The following is a 26,503-nucleotide window of genomic DNA, read 5'->3' as shown; positions in this document are numbered from 1 at the left end:
TCTCTTCGTTGTTGTCCAAGTGAACTTTCCCCATAACTCATTTCTCATTAATTTAACTTCTGGTCAGTGTGTGCTCGTAATCTGTTGATTAGGCTGGCTTTCAGCATTTGTCTTTCGTTTATGTTTTCTGGTATCTCACATGATTTTGATAATTCCTCACTAATGTCTGGATATTTTTTTGTTTCCCTCAGTGGAAGGATTACAGGCTGGTGGTCACTTCGCTGCTTTGTTTGTGTTTTACTGCCTTTCAACCTGTATACCTGTCAATCTGGGAAGTGTTACTTGGGACTTGGCTTGTTTGGAATTGATGGCTCTGTGCCTGGCTTCCCCTCCTGCTCCCAGCATGATGCTCTGCGCAGTCAGAATCACGGAAATGGTTGAAAGGGTCCTCTGGAGATCACTGAGTCCAATCCCTGCTAAAGCAGGTTTCCTCCAGCAGGTTGTACAGGTGGGCATCCAAGCCAGTCTTGAATATCTCACGAGGAGGAGACTCCACCACCTCTGCGGGCAGTCTGTTCCAGTGCCCCATCACCCTCACAGTAAAGGAATTCTTTCTCATGTTCAGATGAAACTTCCTGTGTTCCAATTCATGGCCAGTGCCCTGTCTTCTTGCTTGGCACCATAAAAAAAGAGTCTGGCTTCATGCATTTGGCTCTGACCTTTCAGATATTTCTAAGTATCCATAAGCAGCTACACACAACTTTAGAACTTTGGCATTATATTGAAGCGTACCTTTGCCAAAATATTATTTTGATAAATTAAGAAAGTTTTAAAGGAATACTGTCAAGTTAGAAAACGGAATACAGATTTACAGCTTGAAAAGTATCTGGTTGTAAATGGTCTAAAGAGAACCTTGTCTGAGAGCAAATGGGGTCTGACACTGGAGGGAGGGAAGTACCTCAAGCTTTAGCAAGTGAAATTATTCTTCCTTTATTACTTGGTTATAAACTATAGAAAAACAGCCTTCAGGTGGAAGGCATATCAGAAAATTGAAGTATTTCAGTAAACTTAGAATTAAGTAGCAGCTCTTTGTGTTCACCCTGGAAATTGTAAGAAAGGCTTTGAGCTGAAGGCACAGTGACTACCCATCAAGTACAGCAAGTAAAAAGCTGAATGTGTTTTATTCATACTTGCAGAGGAATGGGCACATAAGCCTGCAGGAAGTAAGCACTGTCAGCTTAGTGCCTGAAAGGGAACGGGCCATGAGAATCAAAGGCAGCGCCGGCTTAGTGGTACTGACCTCTGCCACGTTCTGAACCCTTCCTGTCCTCGGGTACAGTGCTAAAAGCTGTGAAGGTCACCTTTCTCCTGCTGAAATTTGCAGAAGGGTAGGATTTACATTCCCATCTTCTGAGGAGCAGGACCTGGACCTTGCAGCTGAAAGCACAGTGGGCAAAAGCAAATAGCAGAGCTAGCTAATACCTGAATATTCTGAGCTGTAATTTAGCAACTAGCTCCACAAGCATTGTTTTTTTTTATTTAATGCTGATATTCTTTATATTAAATTGCCTGCCTTAAGTAGATATGAAGGCCAGCACCCAGAAGGGAAAAGAGCTGTCCCTCAGCCCCCTCCCTTAGTGGCACACACTCCCTTAGTGCACACTTGGTCGCACTGGGTGTGCACTGGATCCTTCTGTGTGTGTTGGTCATGATGCTGTGATCCTTCCAATAATTGAGTGTAGGCTGGAGGAAATGAATGATTCTCTGCAAGTGAAGTAGGTTCAGCAGAAAAGGCTGAGGAAGGAGGGTTCCATGAACATTACCCCGAAAAGCAGTGATTTCTCACTGGCTCAGTGCCCCAAACTGGCTGGCTCTGCAGCTGTGTGGGTGCTGCCATGGGACAAGGCCAGAGAGGGTGAGTGGGGCAGCTCAGGCCCAGGTGGGGAGCGATCCCTGAAGAGCCCACCCTGCCTGGTGCTGAACAGGGCGACGTGGAACATGGCGATGTGGAACATGGCATTGATTTGTTCTGCTGCCACACCTCAGATGCAGATTCCGAGCCAAGGTATCTGGAAAAATTATGTTTTAGCCATGAAGAGTTGGGGTAAAATAGGAACTCTCATGTACTTAGAGGGAAGTGAGCTCACCTCTTCAACTTCTTCATGTAAGCACGCAGGAGGCAAGCTCCCAGGTTTATATGCTTGGCCTTGCAGGAGAGAAGTCTCTCTCTGAACAAAATTTGAGCACCTGAGACAGTTTTCAGTTCATCTTGGCACTGGACTTTGCCTCCTGTTTGCTCCCTACCCTTCTGGAGTGCCTTCTTAGGCACTGAGTTTCCCTATCTGTTTAAGAAGCTGTGCAGAACTTGGTTTGTTACATGTGGGTTAGAGAACTTCCACGTACGGGATTCTGAATGATTTATTACCAATTGTGTGAAACTCAAAGGGTTGTGATAAACAAAGCTTTTGTGCCTAAGAAACAGCTCACTAAATATTTAAATAGATTGTAGATCTACTCCCAAAGCTCAGTTTTGCTGTGTTAAAAGCTTTTAATGCTGCTGACAGTGTGACTCTGCCCTCAATATCGTCTTTGTATAAGATTAGAAAATAAGAGTAATAGCCTTGCCCTTAAATGCTTCTTCTGAGATGTCTGCACATCTCCAGTTTCTGAGGTTAGCAAATACATTTTTAAAAAAAGTTCAAAAAGCCATTTTACAGGCTTTTGGAGCTGAGGCACCTCATGGACAACAGCATGCTTTTGCTTCCAAGGAGGCTAACATGACCCAGGCTATATCAGGCTAAGTTGCAGGAGCATGGTGACCCTAACTGCTGGGTGCAAGAAGAACATGGACATATTAGAAAGAGCTCAACAAGGAGAGACAAAGATTATAGAGAGACTGAAGCATCTTCTTGTACATTGTTCTGTTATTTGTGTGCAGAGATGAAGTCAAGCTCTTTCCGCAGCAATGCCCAGAGCAAGAGGTAAGAAGCACAAACTGGAGCACAGGAGGTTCTGTCTAAACACCAGGAGCACTTCTGTGCAGCAATAGAGCTCTGGCACAGGCTGCCCAGCAGCTGTGGAGTTTCGTCCTTGGAGATCTCCCAAAGATCCTGGATGTGGTCTGGACAGCCTGCTCTGGGTGTCCCTGCTGGAGCAGGGCTGGGCCAGATGGACCCCTGTCAGCCTCAGCCAGTCAGCAATTCTCACACACTCCCGGCATCTTCAGCATCCCTGGAGGTAACATGCTGTTGGTCTTCGATTAGAGATCATCAACAAGCATGCTAGAGGGAAAGCTCAGCACTAGTTAGGACCTTTCTTGTGAGCAGGGAGTGGTTATATAGATTCTTACAGGAAAGTCCACAAAGAGTAGTAAAACCTTAACCATCTTTAAGAAGTGACTGATGAACAGCAGTCACCAACCACTGCAAGGGTACACATACTCCCTTAAGCAGGAAAGCAATTTGTAAGAACAAAGAGGAGCTGCAGCTTCCTTGGCACGTTGAACAGCTGCAAGGCTAAGCATTCTTATGAATGAATGGCACAGCTCCACAATTTAAAGTTACAATAACCACAGCAAACAGCTTAATAGGAAGAAAATTAACTACAAATCCCTGTGTTGAAAATCTTATGATCAGCAAACTCAGTAGGTAAGAGCAGTAGATGACTGAAATTTTAGTGAATAAAACTATCTTCCAAGGAAATAAATACTCTCTTCTTCTTGCACAGCCTAATAACAATCTATCTGTCCCATTAGACAAACAAATGCTGATACAGTCTTTACTGGAAAGCAACAGTACTTGAACTACTTGCATTTTTCTCATTCCATTACCAATTACTACCAAGAGCAGGCTATAGAAAAGTCTTATTATAAAATTCAAATGGGTTCATTTCTATGCAAGACAGATTTGAAGGAGTAATAAAAAACATGATTTATTACACTGTGCAAAACTAGATTCAGAACAAGGAACTGCAGAATAGAGTAAGTTTTATTTTTCTGTACATTACCTTTTATTGATTAAATTTCATCAAGAAAACCAAAATTCCTGCAATTTTTTTCCTGTACCTCTTTAAGCATGGCAATTCCTTTTGCACTACAGATTAGAATAAGATGCTTCCCGGGGAATTTATTTCCTGATTAACCTAGCAGAAGGTGCTCCTGCTCAGACTAGCTTCCAAGATTTCCACAGCTTGCAAAGTCAGGTTAGAGCCTCAGTTTGTCCCACTGTGTCCTGCCGTAGTCTAGAAGCAGGCAACTCCACTGTCATTAAACTCCAGTAATGCTGTCTTCTTCTTAGAAGATGAATTGATGCAGTTGCATTTGTAGACATACTGAGCAGTCTAAAGGAAAGCTGTAGCAACAAGTACAGAAGTCACTTCCAGTAGCCCCATCTGTTTTCAGTTATGGAATATGCTGAGATAGGTTACAGATTTAATAAAGTCCTCTTAGGAAAATAAATATTTTTGCATAACATATATATAAAAATTGGTCAATTTCCTCTATTTGTATGTCCACCCACAGCTACACTTTATTCACTAGCTCACAATGATTAATGCCTTGTTGGTAACTGGTTTGACTCCAAAGGAATTATTAGCCTGCTTTTTTACAGTGCAAGTTACATGGAAATGTTTTGGAAACAGTGGCCTGAAGGAAGAACAATCAGCAACAACAAAAGTCATTTGGTCCTGAAAGTATAGTAGAAGTATAGTTTAACTTCATGAAATCTTCATAATTCCCTCACATAATTTTAACCAGTTATTAAGGCATCAAAATGGATTTAAAATTGAGATTAAAATTATCAACAGATTTTTCAAAGAGTTCTTAATGTCCTCTCCTCAGCTTTTCTCTGCTGAAAAACACCACTTCAACCTGCCTGATAAGCTCCCATTCTCATTTTGAGCCACAACAAAACAAATACACTGCATAAATAGCATAACACGTCCTGCCCGACTCCTCACAAAAAAAGTGACCACAACACAGGAAAACAGCTACTGAGCATTTCAAAATTTGAAGAGATCAATGAAATGCTGAGGAGATACTGGAGTGAAGCAGGTGTTTGGGTCACTGGCTGTGCAGGGGTGTCCCGAATCCTGCAAGATGAAGGAGAATACGTAAGCTTCTCTTCATATCCATGATCCCTCTATTCTTTTAAATTAAAAAAGGAAAGCAAAAATTCACATACAGCAACATGCAACTGCTTACACTGTAAACAAAGTGATAGAGGCTTGCGTTTTCAGTAACTGGTTCTACACACATGCACAAATCTTTTACACTGAACTCTTATGAAAACAGGCCTTTCCCATTTGCCTGTTTAGTTAGACAGCTTCAGATCTCAGGAAAACCTACTCTCCTCCCTTCAAAAACAGCCTGAGTTGGAGCTCTTGGAGTTAAAAAATACAGTTTATTAAATGCAATTTGAAGAGCTAGTTACTTTTCTGAACTTAATTTGACTCTAATGAAAAACTGAAATCAACCACTACTTCAAGGGAAGTACAAGCTCCTTGATTTCCAAGTGAAGGGCAACAGGCACCTCCCTGCAGTGAGCAGTATGTTTGATGGTCAGGCCAACACAAGTTGTCATTTTCTTTTCAACATTTTTCTCCTCTTTCATTCCCATCTTTCCCCCAGCTGAAATCACTTTTCTACCTAGGCAGCTATAAGATGGACAGGGTGTACAAATTAGTGCAAAGTGAGGAACTGTCTCATGAAATTACACCAATGGGTCATGATAGAGAGCACAGAAATCAAACCCATTCAAAATGGATAAAGGAAAGATGTGGAATCTCATACAACAAAAAGGAACTGAGCTGCCCTATGGAAGGCAGAGTTCACAAGCAGCTGGGTCAGCTTCAACCCATGGTATGACAGCTTAAACCACAGCTTTCTAAAACAGCCTGGGAAAAGTGCAGCCATTACTTTAAGGCGAGAGATTGTGTTCTGTAGCACACTGAAAGGTCAATTTAATCTACTAGCTTTTGAACTGGAAATGTCAAATCATAGAATGGCCTGGGTTGAAAAGGACCACAATGATCATCTAGTTCCAATCCCCCTGCTACATACAGGGTCACCAACCAGCAGACCAGGCTGCCCACAGCCACATCCAGCCTGGCCCTCAATGCCTCCAGGGATGGGGCATCCACAGCCTCCTTGGGCAACCTGTTCCAGTGTGTCACCACCCTCTGGGTGAGAGAACTTCCTCCCGACATGCAACCTAAACCTCCCTGTCTCAGTTTAAAACCATTCCCCCTTGTCCTATCACTATCCATCCTTGTGAACACTCTCAGTGAGGTTTTCTCATGACAGATTCACCAAACCTCTTGCCTCCTTTAACACTTTGGAAAACTGAATCCAACACAATGAATTTTAAATAATCAGAGTTATGAATTATGGTGAATTTCAATGTTTGATTTTGCACCTTACATGGACCCCTTTACAGGAATGAAATTGAGTTGTAATGAGATTGCTCCAGACAGTTCAAAGTTAGATAGAGATTAAACAAATATCTTGATTAATCAACACTGTAAGGCTCAGAAGTTGTCATTCCAGGTTTTAAGAGGCTTCTCTCCTTTTTCCAGTGTCAACAAATTTACCACATAGGGCAAGAAAGCTAGAGTGAGGAGATCAAAAACCACTGAAGTCTTCATTCCTTCTATTTCCATGGGAAATGAAATTATACACAATCTATCTAATAGAAAAACCTGGAAATTGAACATTTCCTGTTTGGTATTTTCCTCACATAAGTTTGTTAATGATGTCATACTCCCTACCATAGACTTGCAATACTAAAGTGGAATAGGCCAAGTATATGTTTGAAATAACACTGCTTTTCCCAAAGGAAATTACTCCATACATGCATTTATTATCTGTGTTTTTTCATTAAAAGTATAGATGACTACACAAAAATAACATGCAGCATCTCCTCGACCTTCCACACCTATTAATACTTGCTTTAGTATCATTTAATTGAGAGAGCAGCTGGCTCTTAATGGGGAAAAAAGAATGAAAGAAACAGGCAGTCCCACCTGAAGTCTAATCCATGTAGGGAAGGAACTGATGAGAAAGGAAGTACTACTTCTGCTCACCTTCAATGCAAATGTTATGCCAGAAAAACATTCTCTAAGGTAGTTGCTAATGTCTCCTCTAATAATGATACCTAATATCTTGTCATGGTTATGACTAGAAATTCCTGGTTTCCAGGAACAGAACATCATAAAAATGAGATTTCTGAGAAAGATGTTAGGATTTACCCTTCTTTAGAGCTTATTTATACTTCTATGGTTGTTGTTTTTTTTTTTTTTTTAGATCCAATAACAATCTCCGTTAAAAAAAAGCAAGGAGCTGATTTAAGTTATTAAAAATGGAAACTAATTCTACAGTAGCAAAGTGATGTGGATGGAAAAGAAGAATCACAGGCATCCTGTCTTCACATCCATTTCCTTCCAAAACTCTTTCCCTTGAAATTACGCTTACTAACACTAATGAAGAATAATTAAAGTCAGATTGATTTTCAATATATCTGCTTAATTTAGAATTCTATTTTAGCTTTAACAGAAGAATTCACCAGGAAGAATGTTTACTGACAAGTATAATTGTTTTCTTCCTCTGATTTTAATCATGACTGCAAATTATGAAGCTCCCATGACAACCTGAGAGCTAGTCCTTTTCTGAGTAATTATTTCCACCATCTCTTCATTGATAAAATATCATTAATTGCCTCCATCACCTTCCTCAGTCCTGTGTACCCTGTCTTGGGAACTGCTTTTCATAAGAGTATGTGTAACTACAGCATTCCACATGGATTTTATTCTATGTTAGTACCTTTGTTTAAAAGTATGTTTGAGGATTGTATTACTGTTGTCAGATTTCAATACCAAATTAGATACATAAGTGTTTCACACAAAATAAATGAGAGTATTTCTTAGTGTATTTCAGTAACACGTTACACTTTCATTAGATGCTGAATAACAGTCTCCAGTTTTAACAGCAATACAGCAAATACAGCAGTAATGAAAAATAAAGATTATGAAAAAACAGAATGAAAGTCACCACTGCTTTATCTAATAGGGACATGAGAAAAATCATTCCTGCTAAACAACAACAAAAAAAAGAAACAAATAGAAATGAACGTGGTATTCACATTACAGACTAGTGAGCACTGAAAACAGATGAGACGTGAAAGAAATACCTTGAGTAACAAAGCAAGATGGTAGTCCTTTGAAATCGTGAACAAGGAAGCAGGAAGGAGAGCCATAAAGTAAAAGAAGCAGAGTTAAGGTTTACTGAAGCTAAGGTTTATGTGCCACTTCAGAATTGTCTTGTGGCAAATCACAAGCAGTTAAAGAACCAGAAGTCAGCACAAACCCTAAGAAGGACTAAAACCAAGCATGAAACATCACTTACAGAACACAATTACAGTGTTACATAACGCTGGAAGTATTTAAAAAGCAAGAGTTATTTCAACTTCTACAGCTACCCCAGAGATGGCTATAATAAACTGAGTTGGCTAAGAAGATAAATTACAATGGCAGTGTTACCTGGTGGAACCAAATAGCACAGTATGAAGTAGTATATACAATAGCATTTATATAAATGCTGTACATAAAAGGCACTCAGAGGTATTACCAGCCATAAGTAGTTTGTTTGTAGTTCTACAGCACTGAAACCACACATTTGTTCACTTAGTGTGGACAAACCCTCACTTCTCAAAGCTAACATGACACTTCTCAAAGCTTCCTACAGTCATTCCCTCCATTACAACAGATCATTTTGTATGATGAATTTAGGAGTCACCTTACAGTTTTAAGCATTACTACAGTTAGTTTTAAAATACAGCAATTCAAATGCCTCAAATCCTGCTTCTTGAACACTCTTAAAGATGACTGTAACACACTGAAACATGGAAGAAAGGATTACTTCCCAAATCCAACTGCTTGCCAGTTCAGTTCACTAGTCTTCAGTCCTTTTTTTCCTGCAAAGCTTTCTTTCAAAGGACACAAAATGAAGGACATCAATTTCTTAAACTGATGAAAATTATTCTCAGTAACAAAGCACAAGCCTACCTATAGCTATCTCACAACCTTGCTGCTTTGGTTCTTAGAAACTTAACTCTCAAGAATAAGCTCACCCATGGCTAGTTTGTTCAACTTATGTCAGTGCTGCCACTTAGCTTAAATTCCCCTACGTAGCAGTATTTATCCACCCCTTCTGCCTCTAGGACTTCATGGAGAACAGTTATATTCCTTCCTAGCTTTAATACATCCAAGTTAAAAGAAATTCTAATCTTCATCCTGCAGAATTTTCCTCTGCAACTATTCCAGTGTTTTACTTTGTTCTTGACTGGGGGAGAGGGGAAGCAACTGCAATCCTAAGAAGCATTCAGTTCAATGGCTTACATTCTTCTGAATGGCCTTGAAAGCAAAAATTGTCTGATTTTTCAAGTGAAAGAAAGAAAAAGAAACTAAGTTTCTACATTATAAGCTATCTAAACAGTGTTTTCATTTGTTTCAAGATTCAAAAGCTTGCTACTTTTCCCTCTATCAAAAGGACTTGTTCTTCTAAGATTTTTTCTTTTGTTATACATCCAATAGTATTTAAGAATAAAAGCTTCAGCTGAAAATAAGTGCGTACATTACATCTGTGCATATGAGCAGCTGACAGCCCATTTTATAATCTGCATAATAAGGCAGGATACTGAAGCTTGAATGAATTGGTAAAGCCAGAAACGACTAAGAAATATTGTCACCTAGCACAGAGTTTTGCTACAACTGACAGAAGTCAGTCTATTCATGTCCTCATCATGCCCCTGCACTCTGCTTCTCATCCTTGTTCAAAGAGCATGGGAAAAGAGACAGACAAGTGTCTGAAAAAGCAGAACTATTTTTCCCCTCCATACAATTCCATGCTGCTAGTGCTGCTTTGCTCACGTTGCCTTGCCACTGTAAACAGAGGATTTTTTTTCAGAGCAGTGATTTAACCTCCTCTCATCTCTGCCAATAAGGGCACCAATTGTGCAGAGATCAGTTCTTCTAACCATCTTTCAGCCTGATCAAGTATTTCTGGGCTGATCTGATCAAGTATTCAAGGCTTAGAATCTCAGACCTGGAGAAGCAAAAACCGAATGCAAGCTCAGAGAATAATAGAGCCTGAAGGTCTTCATTCCAGTCTTCTCAAAGCAGAGCCAGCTCTGCAATCAGTCCAGCTTGCTCAGAGCCTTTATACAGTCACGTCTCCAGAAAATTCCAGGATGGAAACTGCTCAACTTCTTTGGACAAATCATTCCCTTGCTTGGCTGTCCTTGTGGCAGGCTCCCACATTCTCCTGAAGTGGTGTTCTCCACCCTCTCCTGACATGGCACATCTCCCAAACTATTCGTCCCTCCCTTCTTCAATGCCTCCTCTAAGACACAATGAATCAGATCAACGAATCCCACAAAGAAAGCTATTTGCTTTGCTATTCTCAGGGTAATAATTCAGTTCCAAACCACCTGCTCCAGAATCATCTAAAAATCAATCTATAGCCACACGGTACCTAAGACCTACCCAGATCTCCAGCATGAGGCTGTCAGTATTGCAGAGGTAATCAATAATTAGATACTCCTCAAACCAAAATACCTTTAACAGCTCACTCTCGTTTCATTAAAAATACAAATCCACAGAGAAGATGCTACTGTGCCAGCAATAAACTGAAACAGCCAAGGTGGCCATATCTGTCTGCAGAGATCCACTGCCTCTTACTATCATGTGGCCTCTGATGATAAATGATTTCAAGTACTTAGTCATCCCTAAATGTCCAACTGTATTAAAAACAGAATGAGACAGATGTACTGTAGAAAGCATTATACAGTAAAGGCAGACAACCCAAACAAGTCTGATACCAGAAATGCCCACTATTTGTGTATGTACTATATGCTGACCTTGATATACTGGCCGAACACATTCCTATTCAGGGCAAAAATTATGCATCTTTTTTCCGTTGTGATAAAACAGTTTGAATATAGGTTTTGTTATTTTTGCCACTCCATTTTCAATCAACATTAATGTACTATCTGCAAATTTTCAAATAGAGTATACAGAGTTGCAATCAGATATTTAACTCGAAAAATCTGATTGTGTCTTTCTGATCAACATGTTTCTGTAAGCCCTATCTCAGAGAGACAAATATTCTTCACAGTCATTCACATCACTGCTTTGTGGTAGTACATACATTTGTAAACAATTGTTTTTAAGGATGAAGCACAGGAAGAATTTCATCAAAAATCTGATTGGGATCTTGAGAACTTAAGAATTGAAACTACTGCCATCAAACCTAACTTTCAGAGTTACCTACATATATACAGCCTAAGACAATTCCTCTTCAATCAGTGCAGCCTAGGCAAACCAAGAGATTGGACACCCATGCCCTACATATTGGACAACATGAAGACTTACTGGGAGGGCTCCTGTGATGTCAAGAATGCTCAGATTTAAAACAACATTCTCTGTACCATGCTATTTCTGTGCTGCTTATCCTGTTCAGCAACCTCATTATTTATACAGAAAATGAAGCTTACCACTGATATGCAACAAAATTACAGAAAGAGGACAAGAGTAACTAATTTCTGTGAACCAGAAGATGAATATTTCAAGATTAAGATTCCCGAACTGTTTCTTACTTTTTTCTTGCACCACACGTATGTGGTTTTTGAGCTGCAAAATTAAAGACATCTGACTGATTAAAAGGCTAAATAATGGTACATACACAGAAAGTAAAAGCAGAACTATCAGTTCATGTAAGAGCAAAATAGGAAAATGCTCTACAAAACAAAAACCATCCTGCAAGACAGAATGCTTCACAGTTATAATTGTACTTTGAATCAAGTTTCAAACATTCCTCAGGGTTACATGTGGGACAGAAGCAAGACTACAAAGATACTCAGTTTTATACCAATGTGGTAGGAATGCTACAGGAGTAAGTTATTACACTTACATTGACTGCCATGCCATCATGAGGAAAGAGATGCCATAAACAGAATGTCACACCATAGAAGTCTTAAGCAGCTTTGCATAATATTAAGAAATACAGTGCAACACAGACTGCAGCTCTTTCCATGTGACAGTTTTCCTTGTAATTTTTAAGCATTAAGGTTATCAGATGCCAGGAGAAAAATGCTAAATAAAGAACAAGTCTGGAATTCAATACTAATTTCACATGAAAGCTTTATACATTACTTAAAGTTACATATGAATTGACTGATCACCTTTCACATGAAGTTGATAAGGTGATCTCATTTTCCTTTTCAGGTAATCATCAGTAACTGTTTGAACCAATTTCTGCTTATGTATTTCAAAGATCTTACCTTCCAAAACAGAATACTACAGTGTCGACAGAAATGCAAGGTGTCTCCATACTGTTCCTTTTTTGGGTAGTATTTCTGAAGTGCAAAGTACATCAGCTTCCAGTCAATGTGACCCTTCTCTGACAGAATCAAATGCCTACAAAACTGAACATGAAATTAATACATTCCTTTAAAATAGTGAAAGAACAGTCACATCAGGTAAAGGACTAAGAAAAGAAGCTGAAGTGTTATAATTGGAATTCTTTGAAGTCAATAATCTGACATCATACGTTTCTGAAAAGTAGCAAGATAACTAGCCACAAAAAAGTTGAATCTAAAAATAGGAAGAGATTTGCAAAGAAAAAATAGGTCATACACAGCTGTTCTTACTCAGTAATGATTCTAATTGTCAATAACTGCATAATAAAAACAATATTTAGAGGCATAAATTTCATACATTTTAAAAAAACACCTCAGGAATGAGAATCAGAGAAGCATTAGGCTTAAAAAGGACTTCTAAGACCATTGAGTTCAACTGTCCACTTACCACCAATACTGCACACCAAACCATGTCCTTAAGGAAAGGGGTACTTAATGCCCCAGGGACAGCAGCTATACCACATCCCTGGCAGCCTGTTCCAATGCTCCACCACCCTGAGAAGAAATTCTGCCTAGTATCCAATCTGAACCTGCCCTGGCACACCTTGAGGCCATTCCCTCCTGTTCCATCAGTGATTGTGGATTACTATTCATTTTTATTAAGATAGTAAGTATTAATTTCGACAATTCCTTCATCTTTAAAAGGACATAAATGAGTATTTTCACATTCTATGAAATTTCTAGAAGCACAGCAATAGTCAGTGACTGATTAATTACTTGAAGGCATACCTGCATGCAAAGAGTAGGTAATGCATAACAGCATTTGTTAAGACTTCACATTCCACTCAGTTTGGATTATTGCTAATACATTATGTGCTTCCTTCACTCACAAGAACAGTGCCATATGGCAAACAACAGCACTGCCTTTGTGATTTGTTATACTTTGTTTCCTAATAGCTTCCCTGTGTGGAATTCTTTTTTTCTTTTTTTTTTTTTTCCCCCAAAAGTGCTCTTTAGATATCAAACAATTTATTGTAGTTGTTTTAAATGGCTCAACATATATACCAGTTCTCCTCTCCTATGCAATCTAACACTACTCTGTAGCTATTAAGGTACCACACTCTTCAGAGAAAGCAGCATTTGATATAAAGTTTGTTTCATTTTATCAGTAACCTAATTAAAATGTTAATATTTAGGAATGCACTGACAAAGCTGTGCAGAAGTGTTCATTATGCTCATAATGCTGAAATGCTTAAATTATTTTTTCCCAGTGTTACCTTAGGAAACAGGTTCCTCTCCAACTATTGTCACTGTTCAAACCACCTTACTTCATCTAACCTCAAAATACATTCAACTGTTACATACAGCTTGAACTTCCCCCCCACCCCCCTCAGCTTGCCTTTGACTACATTTTCCATTATGCTCACTCCAAAGCCTCTCTCCTTACTCAAATTCTTACTAGGGTCATCCATAAGGGAGTTTGTACCTTTCCAACTATACTTGTAATTAATTTTTTTAAATTTGTTTTTTTTAAAATGGCAAAAAATGCCAGTTACTGACCACATAGTAACAAATCTGTTAGACATAAAACAGAATATTTTCATGTCCAAGCAATTAATTCTGTCTGCCTACCTTGATTAAGTAAGACAAATTTTACTCTAGATACTGAAAATGGCAGAACATCACCTCTACTACATTTGTTGGGACTGTATAGAAAAAAAAAAGCTTAGGATAAAGGGAATAGCTACTCTAAATTCAGACCTGTCAAAAACAATTTTTCAGATGAATCACGTAAAAAAACCAACAGATAAAAAGCACCATTTTCACAAGCTGTCACACTTGTAAGTTCACACTTCATTTGTGTATCACACAGCAAGGGGGGCTCACATTTATGCAAATGATTATTACCTGCTTTTCTGCAAAATGGTACTGGCAGAGTTTTTTCCACAACTGTCTGTCTTCACTGAGCATGTACAAAGTTGGGGTCACTTGACCCAATGTAATAATGTCCCAGCCATCAGAAAATCTGTGTAAGATGTTACTCAGCATATGCAGAGGAAGATCACTGAGCGTAAGACCATTGTTGACTTGCTGGAATGAAGAGTTGAAAACTTAGCTAAAAAAAGCTTGACAATAAAAGGTACAATAAAATCCTTAGAGATACCTCAGCTCTTATTTGTACAAAACCATTGAGCAAAAGCATTGAGGTTAGTCGTGTGATAATTTGAATACTAGATTTAAAAGGTTTGAAGTGATTATAGGATAAGTTTCTCAATTCTTATTAGGAAACAGCATGTGAATTTCTCTCACGAGGAGTACAGAGTGCAGTACAAAATATAGGACTGAAGAGTAGAAAAAGAAAAAGCTTTCTTTTGCATCTGTCTTCATAATGTAAGTTCATCTCTCAAGTCTGGAAATAGCTCCCCTGATAACACACAAGCAGTTCTGTAAGAAGAGACAGATCAGAGCACTGAGAAAGTCCTCCATAAGAGTCTATGCCTCTGCTAAAAGTTTTCTTCTATGGGGTAAGCGTAACTCACGCGTGATTGAATCTAAAGGATGAGCTTGTTGAAAAGATGACAGAAAGGTTTTTCCCTGGAACCGGCAGTGCTACTGGAGAGCACTGGAGGCCCTGCTGTCAGGCAAAGGATGGAGGCTGCTGGCCCCACCTAGTGGAGCTGCCCTGCCAAGGAGCGCTGGTCCCACCGCAGCTGAACTCCGGCAGCCACTACTTCACATCTGTTTACTTCACCACCATTCATCTCACTTACAGATGAAGTCTTCCACACTGTCATCTGTTACAAACACCCCTGGGACTATCGCTGTGCTCACTACAAACGCTAGATTTCTCATCAGTTATCTCAACCAATGTAGGACAGCTCAGATGGCAGTGGCCTGCTGGAAAGAAGTACCACAAGTGTAGCATCTCTCAAACCCTGTTTTGGTTGGCTGGCATATAAGAACTGCTGAGATCAGGCTCCCAAATTTTTTTTTTTTGTTCTAAAGTTGCTGACATATTCAGATGCCCAGCACATGCAGCAATTTCAAAGATGAAAGCTGTTACATGCAACATCTTGGAGCATTTCTTTTGGAAGTGCCCCCGACAGGCTAAGCCTGAAAACACAAGTTCCCTGCTTATCTTCAGAAGTTTCCACTTAAAAAAAAAAAAAAACAAAAAAAAAACTTGGAAGAGTTTATACCATATACTTTAAATCAAGTTCCATGATCACAGTCCAGATGCTAAAATCATTATCCTTTTTCACAAAAAGCAACTGTGCTAACGAATACAATTGTAGAATTGTTATTCCTATGTTCTGCTTTTTCTCTTCCTGGTCCAAATAAAAAATTCACCTTAGGTTTGCATTTTTAGTACTAGAATATTTACTTCAGTATCAGAAATTTATGTTTTGTCAGCTCTACCTGAATACTTGGGGAAACATCTTTAAAGTTCTCTGGATGAGAAAAAGAATTACAGCTACACATCTGCCAGAAAACTGTAGTATAGCTATGATACCAGCCCTCATCGGAGAGAATCTATTAAAATATCACGAACAATTTCCTTTTCAGGAATCTCATTACTCCTCCAAAAACCAAGGAAAAAACAACAGTGATCTGAAGTGGGCTTCTGTCTCAAGGTGTAACTCATATTACTTTATCACTTGAAGCTACTTGCTGAAGAAATCTGCTTTCTGCTGAGCTCATCTATTTAGAACGCATTTGAAGTCTTGTTCACTTCAATTCATAAACCCACGTTTAGTGTACTCTCTCGCCTCTCCCCTCCTCCACAAGCATAATTTAACAACATACCTTGTTCATCTGAAGGTTTTTTAGTTGCTGTTGCCACAAGCGGATGGTTTCTAATCGGCACATCCAAATATTAATGTTCCCTACCAGAACGGATTTTCCTACTCCCCTGATCAGTATACAGAGAGTGGAACTCAAATCTTGTAGAAGATCTTTGATTAATCGTGGGTTATGATGGTCTTCCATGACTAGAAAAACAAAACCAGATACAATTTTTTGTTATCTCAGTTACCAAACCAATATAATCAGCTTAAATTAACTCAAGATAACTATTTGTGTGAAAATTGCTGCCCTGCCTCATCCTCTCACATTCATTAATGCTGTTCCATAAAAGGTAAATAATTAAAAAAAAAAAATCACAAGCAAGTTTGATTAAAGCATCATACTATGCATTCTGTAAACTCAACACCAACTTATAAATTCAAATTCTTTCTATTCAGAGCTGACAGTACGTTACCTCCACTTAGTGTGGTTACCACAAAAGCCTGATCAATATTATGTGATAACTTTTTAAAATAAACTATACATAAAAGCAGCTATGTACTTTAGACCTTAGTGTGTCATGCACAATTGAAAACCAATCAAGTTACTAAGCTTACCACAATTGTTTCATCTAACAGATAACACGTTTAATAACGACTATAATTTAATAGCAGACAATAGTTTGTTTCTGAACAGAATTTAGCTGGCATTTTACTTCACTCATCTGTTTCAACACACGATTCAATAACAGAAAAACTACTTTTCTCAAACTGGATGGTAGGTATTTCTGGGGCATCTGAACAAGCAGATTATGAAAGCCTCAGTTTACCTTTCCGCACAATTTTGTCTAAAATGTTGAAGTAGTTCTTCTGTGCTGCACCACTCAGTGATGTCAACTGGGATTTCGCAATTAGCTGCAAAAGCTGTGACAAAGAATTAAAAGTCAGAAGACAGAATAAATGATCAGACTCATTCAGCTTACATACATTCGCTTACAACAACCCGGAGCACTGCAATTGTATTTCACAAAAATGGAACTACAAAATTGGGAAAACAAAGTAGGACAAATGCAGGAAGCTTTAAGCATTACTACTGGAATCCCATGACCAACTCACTGAGAGATATATTCTCAAAACACTATACAAATCAAGCACATATCTCTATCACAGAGCACATGAGATCTGATCTTCATAAATTGTAATGAAACAGAAAATTTGTGTTTGTGAAATTGCAATACAACACAGTAGTTGAGTCCTGATTCTTCTAACATATTCAGTGGCCAGAAACATCACTCTGAACTGATTTCAGGTACCAGACTTCCAGTTTGAGTGAACTGTCACACTGGCTGAACTCAGGCATGACAACCTAATATGTTACTTCCTCCTCATGAAGGGAAATGTGCCATTTTACATAAAGGGAAGCATGAGACTGCTGTACCCCTCCTACATTTACTAGGGGAAACCACAGTAATTTAAGAAGGAACAGTATTCATTTCTGGCATTGGTATCTTTCCCATAACATATAGCAACCATCCACATGATTCTCTCTGGAAATGCTACAATCAGAACAGTATTAAGAACAGGAAGAATAGTCTGAGTGAAAGAAACTGAGTGGATGAAGTTCTTGCCATGCATGAATATCAAGCTCTAACTCCTCGAAGCAGGCCCTTCTCTATTCTTAAGATCTGTGCTGATTTGGTTTAAGAGCTGATAAGGATTGCCTCTTCAACAACAAAAAAAGTCACTAAGGATCAATTATAAGGAAGGTCTCAATGTCAGGATGGTATTGCAAAGTTTGAAAATATAGCACCGAGTTCTGCAATTGCAATTCATAACATCGCTCAGAATAAAAGTTCCCAATGCATCAGAAATGGAAAGCAGGGAGCAGAAACTGCAATTCCCCACAGAGTACTCTAAACACAAGCTTGCACAGCTATGCTTTGTAGGAGGGCATCAACTACTGGCACAGAGGGTGCACAAAGGCTAAGCCTGCCAAAGAATGCTTTGTATCTTCATTTGCAAAACACTGAGTTGACACCACATTCACCATTAATTTTCCTTTGGAAGAGGAGAATACACCTGTTCTCTCCCTGATTTAATAACACTCCTTCTGGCTTCTCTGCATGTTCCCTGACAAAACATTATGTGCTGTGAAAGGAAAAAATATCTCCTGATGTATTTAAATACAATTAATCTATTTTTATTGCTTTTGAGACCTATAGCTTTTTATCAGGACCTTTCTCAGTATTTTTAGGGCTTTTTAATTTGATTAACAGTTTAGAGAACACCTAGAAGTCTCAGGCAGTTTGCCAGTTCAAGTACACACATTTCTTATTTAAAGTCATATTACTTAAACTGCAGATCAAATCCAAGAAAGATTCCACCCAGCTGATTTTAATGAAGATGTTTTCAGTGAAGGTTAATATATAAGGAGCAAGACTGTTTTAGCAGGTGCATGAGTACAAGGATTTAACAAGTTCATCCTTGTGATACATGTATAGCTTTGTCTTATGTTGTCTCAAGATTATAATGTCAAATGGATCACCTGTTTATCCAAATGGAAACACCTTCTGATAAGTCCATCCATACCAATCATTGAAAAGCTAAAAAATTGTTACTACATTACAGCATAACAAGTATAGGAAAACCTCCTCTCTCCACTGAGACCACTAGGGTCTTGAACAGACACTGACATTAACTTTTGACAATGGTTGAAGGTGGTTACTTAGCTGGAGATTCAAAGTGGATCACCTTGGCAATCTGGGATTCAAGCAGAGATACTCAGTATGAGCTGATATAGAAGAATAAACTAAAACAAAAGCAAAACTTTATCTTTCTATCCTTGAACGCAAGAAGCAGCCCACCACACAAGACTAGTCATTACTGTGTTCATGCATAACTAGCACATTAATCCAGTAGTGAGCCCTGGTGGCCAACGTCAGTCGGATCCTGGGGTGCAATAAATGGAACATGGCCAGCAGGTCAAGGGAGGTGCTCCTCCCAGTCTACTCTGCTTTGGTCAGGTCTCACCTGGAGTACTGCATCTAGTCCTGGGCTCCCTGGTACAAAAAAAGACAGGGATCTCCTGGAGAGTCCAGCAGAAGGCCACAAAGATGACAAAGGGCCTGGAACATCATTTCAAGTAGGCAGACATCTTGAAAGTTAAGGGATGATAGGACTTCCCTACACTCATGGTTTCAGACCCTTTGTCCTCAAGACTAGATCTGTCCCCACAAAAACCAGTTAAAACAGAGAAAGGGCCTTTGCAAGAAGAAAGAATCACAGTATTTACACAGCGTACTTTACCTATAAACTTCAAGCCACTATATTATTGTTAAAAGACAACTTCAATAAAATTGCTGGAATACAATTAGGTTACATGGGATTTTAACAAAGATGAATTGTCTAACAAAAAACAGCAATACAGTTAATCACACTATTAAGAAGCTGTAGAAGAAACTGAAGAATATTTACACATCAAATATTGTTCTGACAAATATTACTTCTAGTCCATGTACTTAAGAGTTACTGTACTTAAGAGTTACCTTGCTTTCCTATTTTTGCTTGTAGGGGAATTATTTTCCTTTAAAAAGATTTCATAACTGAGATAGAGCAACAACTGGATCTACCACTGTTTCACTGTAAATATATAGCAGAACACTGGCCATCACCATCCTTCCTAAGCTGAAGGCTTCCACGGAAGAATATAACTAGTTCTCACAATAGAAGAATTATTCTGTTTCAAGTAGAAGTCCAGCTGCTTCAGCAGCTCCAGCAGCAGTATAAGTTACATATATATATACAAGATATTTACACAGACCTGTCAGTGCAACTTTTGTATGCGTGGGCATATCAGCAAACATTTGTAAAGAAAAACATATAAAATAAAGAGCTTACTTTGACCACATAATTGAACCTTCTGATGTCCTGAATTGCACTTGAAAAATCCAGGCGATTAAAAGCTTCTCCCAAAGTGCAATAGCCATGTCTCTGAGAAAAGGAATGAACACTGGAAGTAGGAAAAAAGCAAACAGGAGAACCACCTCACCCGTCAAACAAAAGGGTCTACAAAAAACACTGTCATGCAACAGAAGCATACCTACACCACATTCCCTGGAACTGTGATATATCTGACCTGAAGATTTTTTTATTATTATTTCTTGAAGAAGAAATGAAACCAGTTCCAAATAGCCTATCTATCAGGTACTTTGGCAACGTTACTTGGTAGCAAGGCCATAAATTCATAATCATTGCCCACTCTGGTATCAAGTGTTCTGAGAATCTATTCTGTTCCTGCATGGTCACAATGCTGATACTGTCTAGTGCTGTCATGCCAGCATAAGATACAAGAGTGACTATAAGTAATCAACCCTGTTAAGAGAACCAAAGGAGAGCTTGTAATGAGGATAGTCAATTATCAGAAGACAATAATAACTAAAAAATTATCAGAAGACAATAATAACTAAATTCAAACAATAAAGTTTATGCAAAAGTAACCAAAAAAGTATTTTATATGCAAAAGTATTAAGGCATTACATGGCAAAAAATTGTATTAGTCTACTCCTACTCACAAAGTTGAAATTTTCAGCTTTGAACCATCTTTTAAGAAGGACTATTAAATACTGCACAAAAAGTTTAATTACACTAATCAGCTCAACTTGATATGTGAGTTTAGAAGACTCAAATAGGAATTTAATTCAAACAATAACATATTTTGTCCACTTCAGGAACTGGCAAAAAACACAAGCAAATAGTCACGTCACCAGTACAGTAACTTCTGTACAAGTTGGGAGTAGGGAAAATCATCCCAACATACAGCTTATGAAGGACAGCAGTGAGTGGTTTTAGGCAGTGTGTTTCGGCATGGGTGACCCTAAACATACACTCAAGTTCCCACATCCTTACCAGAACTATCCACATAAAAGTCACAAAAAAGTGACTTTGCTTTTGCCTTTGCCTCCCACAGTCATAATGCTATCAGTGAAGAAAGAATTAAGTACAACTAAGAAGATGCAGAACACGTTTTTCTCTTATATGAGAGCTGCCATTTAAGCACAAAGACCGTAGAAACTGATGACCCAGAGCATGCAGGACTTACTTCTCTGGTGCTTTCCTTATGAACATAAATCCAATTTTCACGATAAAAACCTGAAATAGAAACATAAGAACTTTTAGACTTCCATTTGAGGTAGTATGTTCCAGGAAGGCTTTGAAGAAAATAGACCATCCTCAATAAAATGCTTAATAAGAGAGGAGATAGAACAATTTTGGTGAAGGAAGTTTTTCAGAGCTGAAAAGAACAGCTACAAATGTCAGAAGTTTCATACTTTAAAACATACTAAAGTTAAACAACATAAATCAAACAGGAGTGGGGACCACTGGCAGATGTAGCACTATTTTTTTTTTACTGCATACCAAAAAACAATCTCTCTCTTATAAGCACCACTACTTTTCAGTACACAAGGCTCCTTAGCACACAAGGGAATAGAAATGCACAACCTTTTCTCACTGAAGGCTCTACTTCTCTAACCTGTTTTTTTTTTAAGAACCCTGCAGGAAAGCCAACTATGCAAGACCCACAAAGGCAATTTCTACATTCAGCTTTCAGAAGTCTGGATACAGTGGCAAATGAAAGTTCTCTTACATATCGCCATTCCAGTATATTGAAACACTTTCTAAACCAAGGCAAGCTGGAGGATGCTTTCAGCTTCCTCTATGGCAATCTGTTAATTTCAGAAGGTACAAATAATGAAAATCACTTCAAGATCAATGCACTAGAAGCCTCCACAGTTTGCTATAAACTTTTTTCTTCTTCTACTCACTCTATCAAGTTCTCAATTTCAAGTACTTTTCTTGCTGTCATACACTTGCAATCTAAAACATGGGTCCTCTTTTAAAACCAGCAATCAACAAAAATAGATTTGATATTTCAATGAAGATATTTTTCATGAAACTCAATACAGGCAAAATCTTTAACAAAAGCATTATGACAAAATATATTTACTCCTGAACTAATTCTAGAGCTATTTGTGTAAGCAAATACAGAAATAATTGAAAATAAAAGTGCTGCTTTGGTAAGCAATGACTTCCCTAAGCAGCCAGAAGAATTTAATCTAAAACTAGACCACAAAGCAGAACAGCAGTTTGCATTTGATGCTTGCTAATTAGAAACTGCTATTCTTAAATGAATTACCTTTGAATCTTTGTAAATCCCACAACAGATGACCAATGCCACAGCTCAATTAAGATGCATAACTTCTGGCACTAAACTTCTGGCCAGTACAAAGACAGACATAATTTAGAAAACTATCCTGTATATGAATATATATGAATGGCTGAATCTACAACAGTTTAAAATAAAGGAAAATAACTCAGCCTTACATTGTGAATCCGTGTTGTTTCTACAGTGATCTTTTTTCCTTTTCTTGGCTGCAAATTCACAGTCCTCAGAAGCATACATTTCATCATCATCACCGCCAGTTAAGATACTAAAATAAAGACATAATTAGAACAGCAGTAATTAAATACCTACACTGCATACTGCTTATAATTCTCTACATCAAAAAACTTGGTAGAAAAATAAGTTGTTTTTTACATGTTGGCTGTCTACTTGAAGGTAGGAAGCAACCTCTCTCAAGATATATGCTACTATGTTCTTTTCTTCCCAGTGTTGAATTTTGTGTGCATTTAATCACTTTGATACAAGTATCTCCTTAGTAGCTATTACGTCCTAAGTCATTAGTGATATTAAGAACAGACTACTGAGGAAACAGTAGTAGCTGAACAATTGGCTATCTGCTAAGTTTGAGGGTACCAAAGTCACAATTTGAAATGGACCGAGCCATGAAATTGCAGCACACAGGTGAAAATCAGCACAAAATCACTGCACAACCACACAAGGGCAAGACGACATCAAGAAGGCATCTCTCTTCTAACCACTATCAATTTTGGTGAAAAATAAAGAAAACTTCTTAAATGCACAAATCACAATGCTGTCCATGATTTAGGAGGTACCATACCGTGCTACCAGATGTCACAGGGCACCAAGAACCATGCAGTGACCCCTAGCTCTTCCAGGGGACAATCAAAGCTAAATCTTTGTCACTTCTGAGAGCACATACATAACCTGACACTGAGGACTGACTACAGCAATTCTATTTTTCACATAAGCTTACGTTCTAATGTTCATATACATTAAAAACTCTACCTGTGCTGCATGCAGTTAAGGTTGTTGTTTCAATTCTCACAGAAAATTATAAGGAACAGCAACCTAGATAATGAGCATGCATTTTACATAGAGGCAATAACCTTGTGTAGGTAACTTGAGTAACTCAGGGTACAGCACATTGAAACTGAACTATAAGACTTATTTCTTCATCAGCATTTTTGGTAAGAAAGCAGTATACATCACTTTTCCCATACTTTCCCTTACTTTTCTTAAGATCTGGATTTACCTGTTGAACCTATTTAGCAACATGTTTGAGGTTCAAATTCTAGCAGCAAAATGTAAATGCTAAAACTGAAGGTCACTGGTTTATGAAAAAGTAACCTGTAGTAAGGCATCACATGGTAAAAATTGTATTAGTCTACTACTGCTCACTTACAAAGTTGAAATTTTCAGGTTTGAACAATCTTTTAAGAACTATTAAATACTGCACAAAAAGTTTAATTGCACTAATCAGCTCAACTTAATGATATGTGAGTTTAGAAAACTCAGAAATAGGAGTTTTCATCTGAAGTTTAACACCCCTCCCCCCCCCCCACTCAAAAAGAAGCAACACCTCTGCATTCAAGTAGAGCTCAATTCAAGCTGAGGGCTTAGTTCATGTCCGAAGGCATTTAAAGCATAGACTTAGTACTTCCACATTTTCTAGTAATGACTAGACATCACATCTAGTCAGACAGTGAAAGAGGAGAAAAGAAACTGGCAACCACTGAAAGTAGAATATAACACTGACAACTTATTTGGATTATGTAGTGTTCTAACCTTCCAGTTTTTGTTTGTTTTTAGTGCTCTGTGGTGTCATCGTCCCCCCCTACCCTTCACCTCCCCCCCCAAAAAAAGCTTTCATAAGAGAAATCACCAAGTTCACTAAAAGAATTAAGTTTTAACATTGACTGTATCACCACATCACACAAAAAGTTGTTGCAGAATCCAAAAAAGAGCCCAGCACTCCTGGTAAAGCTTCTGGCTTTATCACCCTAACGTCAGCTACAAGCCATTGAGATCCAGGCTGATGTTCTGCTATATAGATCAGGCAGAACAGAAACATGCTCACTGACCCAGTGCACTGGGCCAGGCAGGGCAGGAAGCATTGAGAAAGGCCATCTTTAGAACAGGAAGGTTTATCTGGCACAATTCCTACTTTTGTTCCTGGAGAGAAAGAGCCCCTGGAAAGCAATGTAGAGCAGTAATCTATCTGCAGTTATTTAAAGCCTCTTTCCTTCCCAAACACTTCCTCTAGTATCAGACAAGCAAGCAAGGCAGCCTAATAAGACCAGTCAATTAACAAGAGGAATTGCAAAGAGGGCTATTTCAAATATGTTTGTCTGATATCCAAATTCAGCCATGACATTCCAGGAATTCATGTCATTTTAGAGATGAAACTTTGCCTGAGGATTTTCTCACACGAGACTTCACCTCCTTATGAAGGAAGAATTCATTGTTCACTTTGTTTGTAGTCCTTTTCTGTGTATCAGTAACCAATGTTATTCTTGGTAAAATATAAGAGGTTTGTGTGTTTCCAGACACTGAAAAGAAGGTAAGGGTCCCACAGCTATCAGAAAGAACAGGACAGAACCAAGAGCATGTCTACAGCAAATTTTTGCCTTTTTCTTTGCATTCCTTTAAGAAATTTGAAGAGCTGGCTGTTCAAAGCCACCACTCCAAATACCAACTCCTGCTCCTCCAACCACCAAAGTGCAGCTATACAAAGTCAAAGAACTGAATCATGTGCTACATACACCATTATATGTATGATAACTTCATGTTAACAGTTGTTACCATACCACCATTCCTAACATCTGACTGCACCTGACAGGATTTAAATGCATACTTAATATTGCCCATGTATAGCTGTTCTGAAGTTCAAGTCTTGATAGACTGATTGATGATATAGATTGCTCTGTAGCTTCTAAAAACAGAACAAACTGTGTCCTACATATAGTTTAAACTACAATATTCCACATTAAAAAAGCATGCCAGAATTTCTACTCTTTCAAAAATGTAATCTCATGATACTATTTTATCAACCTTCTGGAGTGGAAGACTTTGCAGGGCTGTCTTAATAACAGCTATTCTTCTTCATCCCCTTGCTTCTTTTCTCATCGAAGAAGAAATGCCTTCACATCATGCATTTACCTATGGAGACATAGTCCTAGTCTATCCAAATATGGAAAATTCCTAAGTTTAGTGCCTGTACCAAACAAAATTACACTATATTCGTCAAATGCTAAACTTATCTGAGACTGAGGACTCCTATCCAGTGCTCATAGAGCTTCTGTGAACACCACAAATCATTTAGATAATCAGATGAGAGATACCACAGACAGAAATGACTACCCTGCCAGCCCAACCCAAGGTCACTGTCCCAGCTTTCAGTTGTGTCTTCGAACCAGATGGCTTCCAGAAGTCCTTTCCTACCTAAATTATCCTGTATTTTGTATAGACATTAATCAGTGTTGAGCAACAAAGTTAACTCACAGATCCAGAGTTCTCAAGCTGTAATGAAATTACTCCAAGGTACTGCTATTATGCCAAGTACCACCAACTTAAACACCACAGTTTAGCTTTCCTCAATATGCATTTAAAGCTGCATATACTGAAGCGACAAAGAAATAGGATTGGGGAATATGGTGTGGTTTGGCTATGCTAAGTAGGAGACACGGAAGATGGAAAACTGGGGAATTACTATAGATGAGACCAGCTGTTGCAGAATAGGGTGATTCTCAAGTTTGGGATTCTGACAAGTTGGCAAGCCAGCCTAAGAAATTCGAATTGTGCAACATCGTCGATATCAAACTTTTATCCAGAGCACCTCATGACCAGTCCCTTCAAATTTATGGGTTTTTTAGTCCTTAACTTCAATAATCTTGTATCTTCTCAAGCACTTGATTTAAATCCATTCCTAGCAATACAGTTCCCAGAAAGTTCAACGGTAAGATCCTTCAAAACTAAAGAAAAAGCTGAGTATTTCAGCTTGAAGAAACAGTAAAAGCAGTCTAATTTAGTTCTTTGGTGAAAAGATTCTGCATATGTATATACACACACTAAATATACAGGCACACATTCACAAAAAAAAAAAAAAAAAAAAATCAACGTACTATTATGATGAGAAAAGCAGAAGTCTTCATTTACAATGATATTCA

General features: G+C 38.4%; 1 protein-coding gene across 2 annotated transcripts in view; it reads right to left on the bottom strand.

Moving 5' to 3' along the window:
• Nucleotides 1–3,844: 3,844 nt before the first annotated feature.
• The window catches only part of FBXO25 (F-box protein 25), a 28,304-nt gene continuing 5,645 nt past the window's right edge, over nucleotides 3,845–26,503 (bottom strand). The window contains exons 3-10 of one of the 2 annotated variants that reach the window (XM_042811540.1): nucleotides 22,517–22,623; nucleotides 21,234–21,283; nucleotides 20,033–20,125; nucleotides 16,966–17,059; nucleotides 16,158–16,342; nucleotides 14,259–14,441; nucleotides 12,273–12,416; nucleotides 3,845–5,028 (exon numbers count right to left, since the gene is read on the bottom strand). In XM_042811540.1, coding sequence (XP_042667474.1) covers nucleotides 4,939–5,028; nucleotides 12,273–12,416; nucleotides 14,259–14,441; nucleotides 16,158–16,342; nucleotides 16,966–17,059; nucleotides 20,033–20,125; nucleotides 21,234–21,283; nucleotides 22,517–22,623 — 946 coding nt within the window. In that variant the 3' untranslated portion in view covers nucleotides 3,845–4,938. Of the gene's footprint in view, nucleotides 5,029–12,272; nucleotides 12,417–14,258; nucleotides 14,442–16,157; nucleotides 16,343–16,965; nucleotides 17,060–20,032; nucleotides 20,126–21,233; nucleotides 21,284–22,516; nucleotides 22,624–26,503 lie in introns of those variants that run through there. The other variant, XM_042811551.1, reaches the window with a different exon arrangement.

Source organism: Centrocercus urophasianus, unplaced genomic scaffold, assembly GCF_019232065.1.
Source record: "Centrocercus urophasianus isolate 14NV4802_14NV808 unplaced genomic scaffold, USGS_Curo_1.0 seq_10, whole genome shotgun sequence".
Lineage (NCBI taxonomy): Eukaryota > Metazoa > Chordata > Aves > Galliformes > Phasianidae > Centrocercus > Centrocercus urophasianus.
The sequence above is the reverse complement of the archived record's forward strand: the minus strand, read 5'-3'. Positions and strand labels throughout refer to the sequence as shown.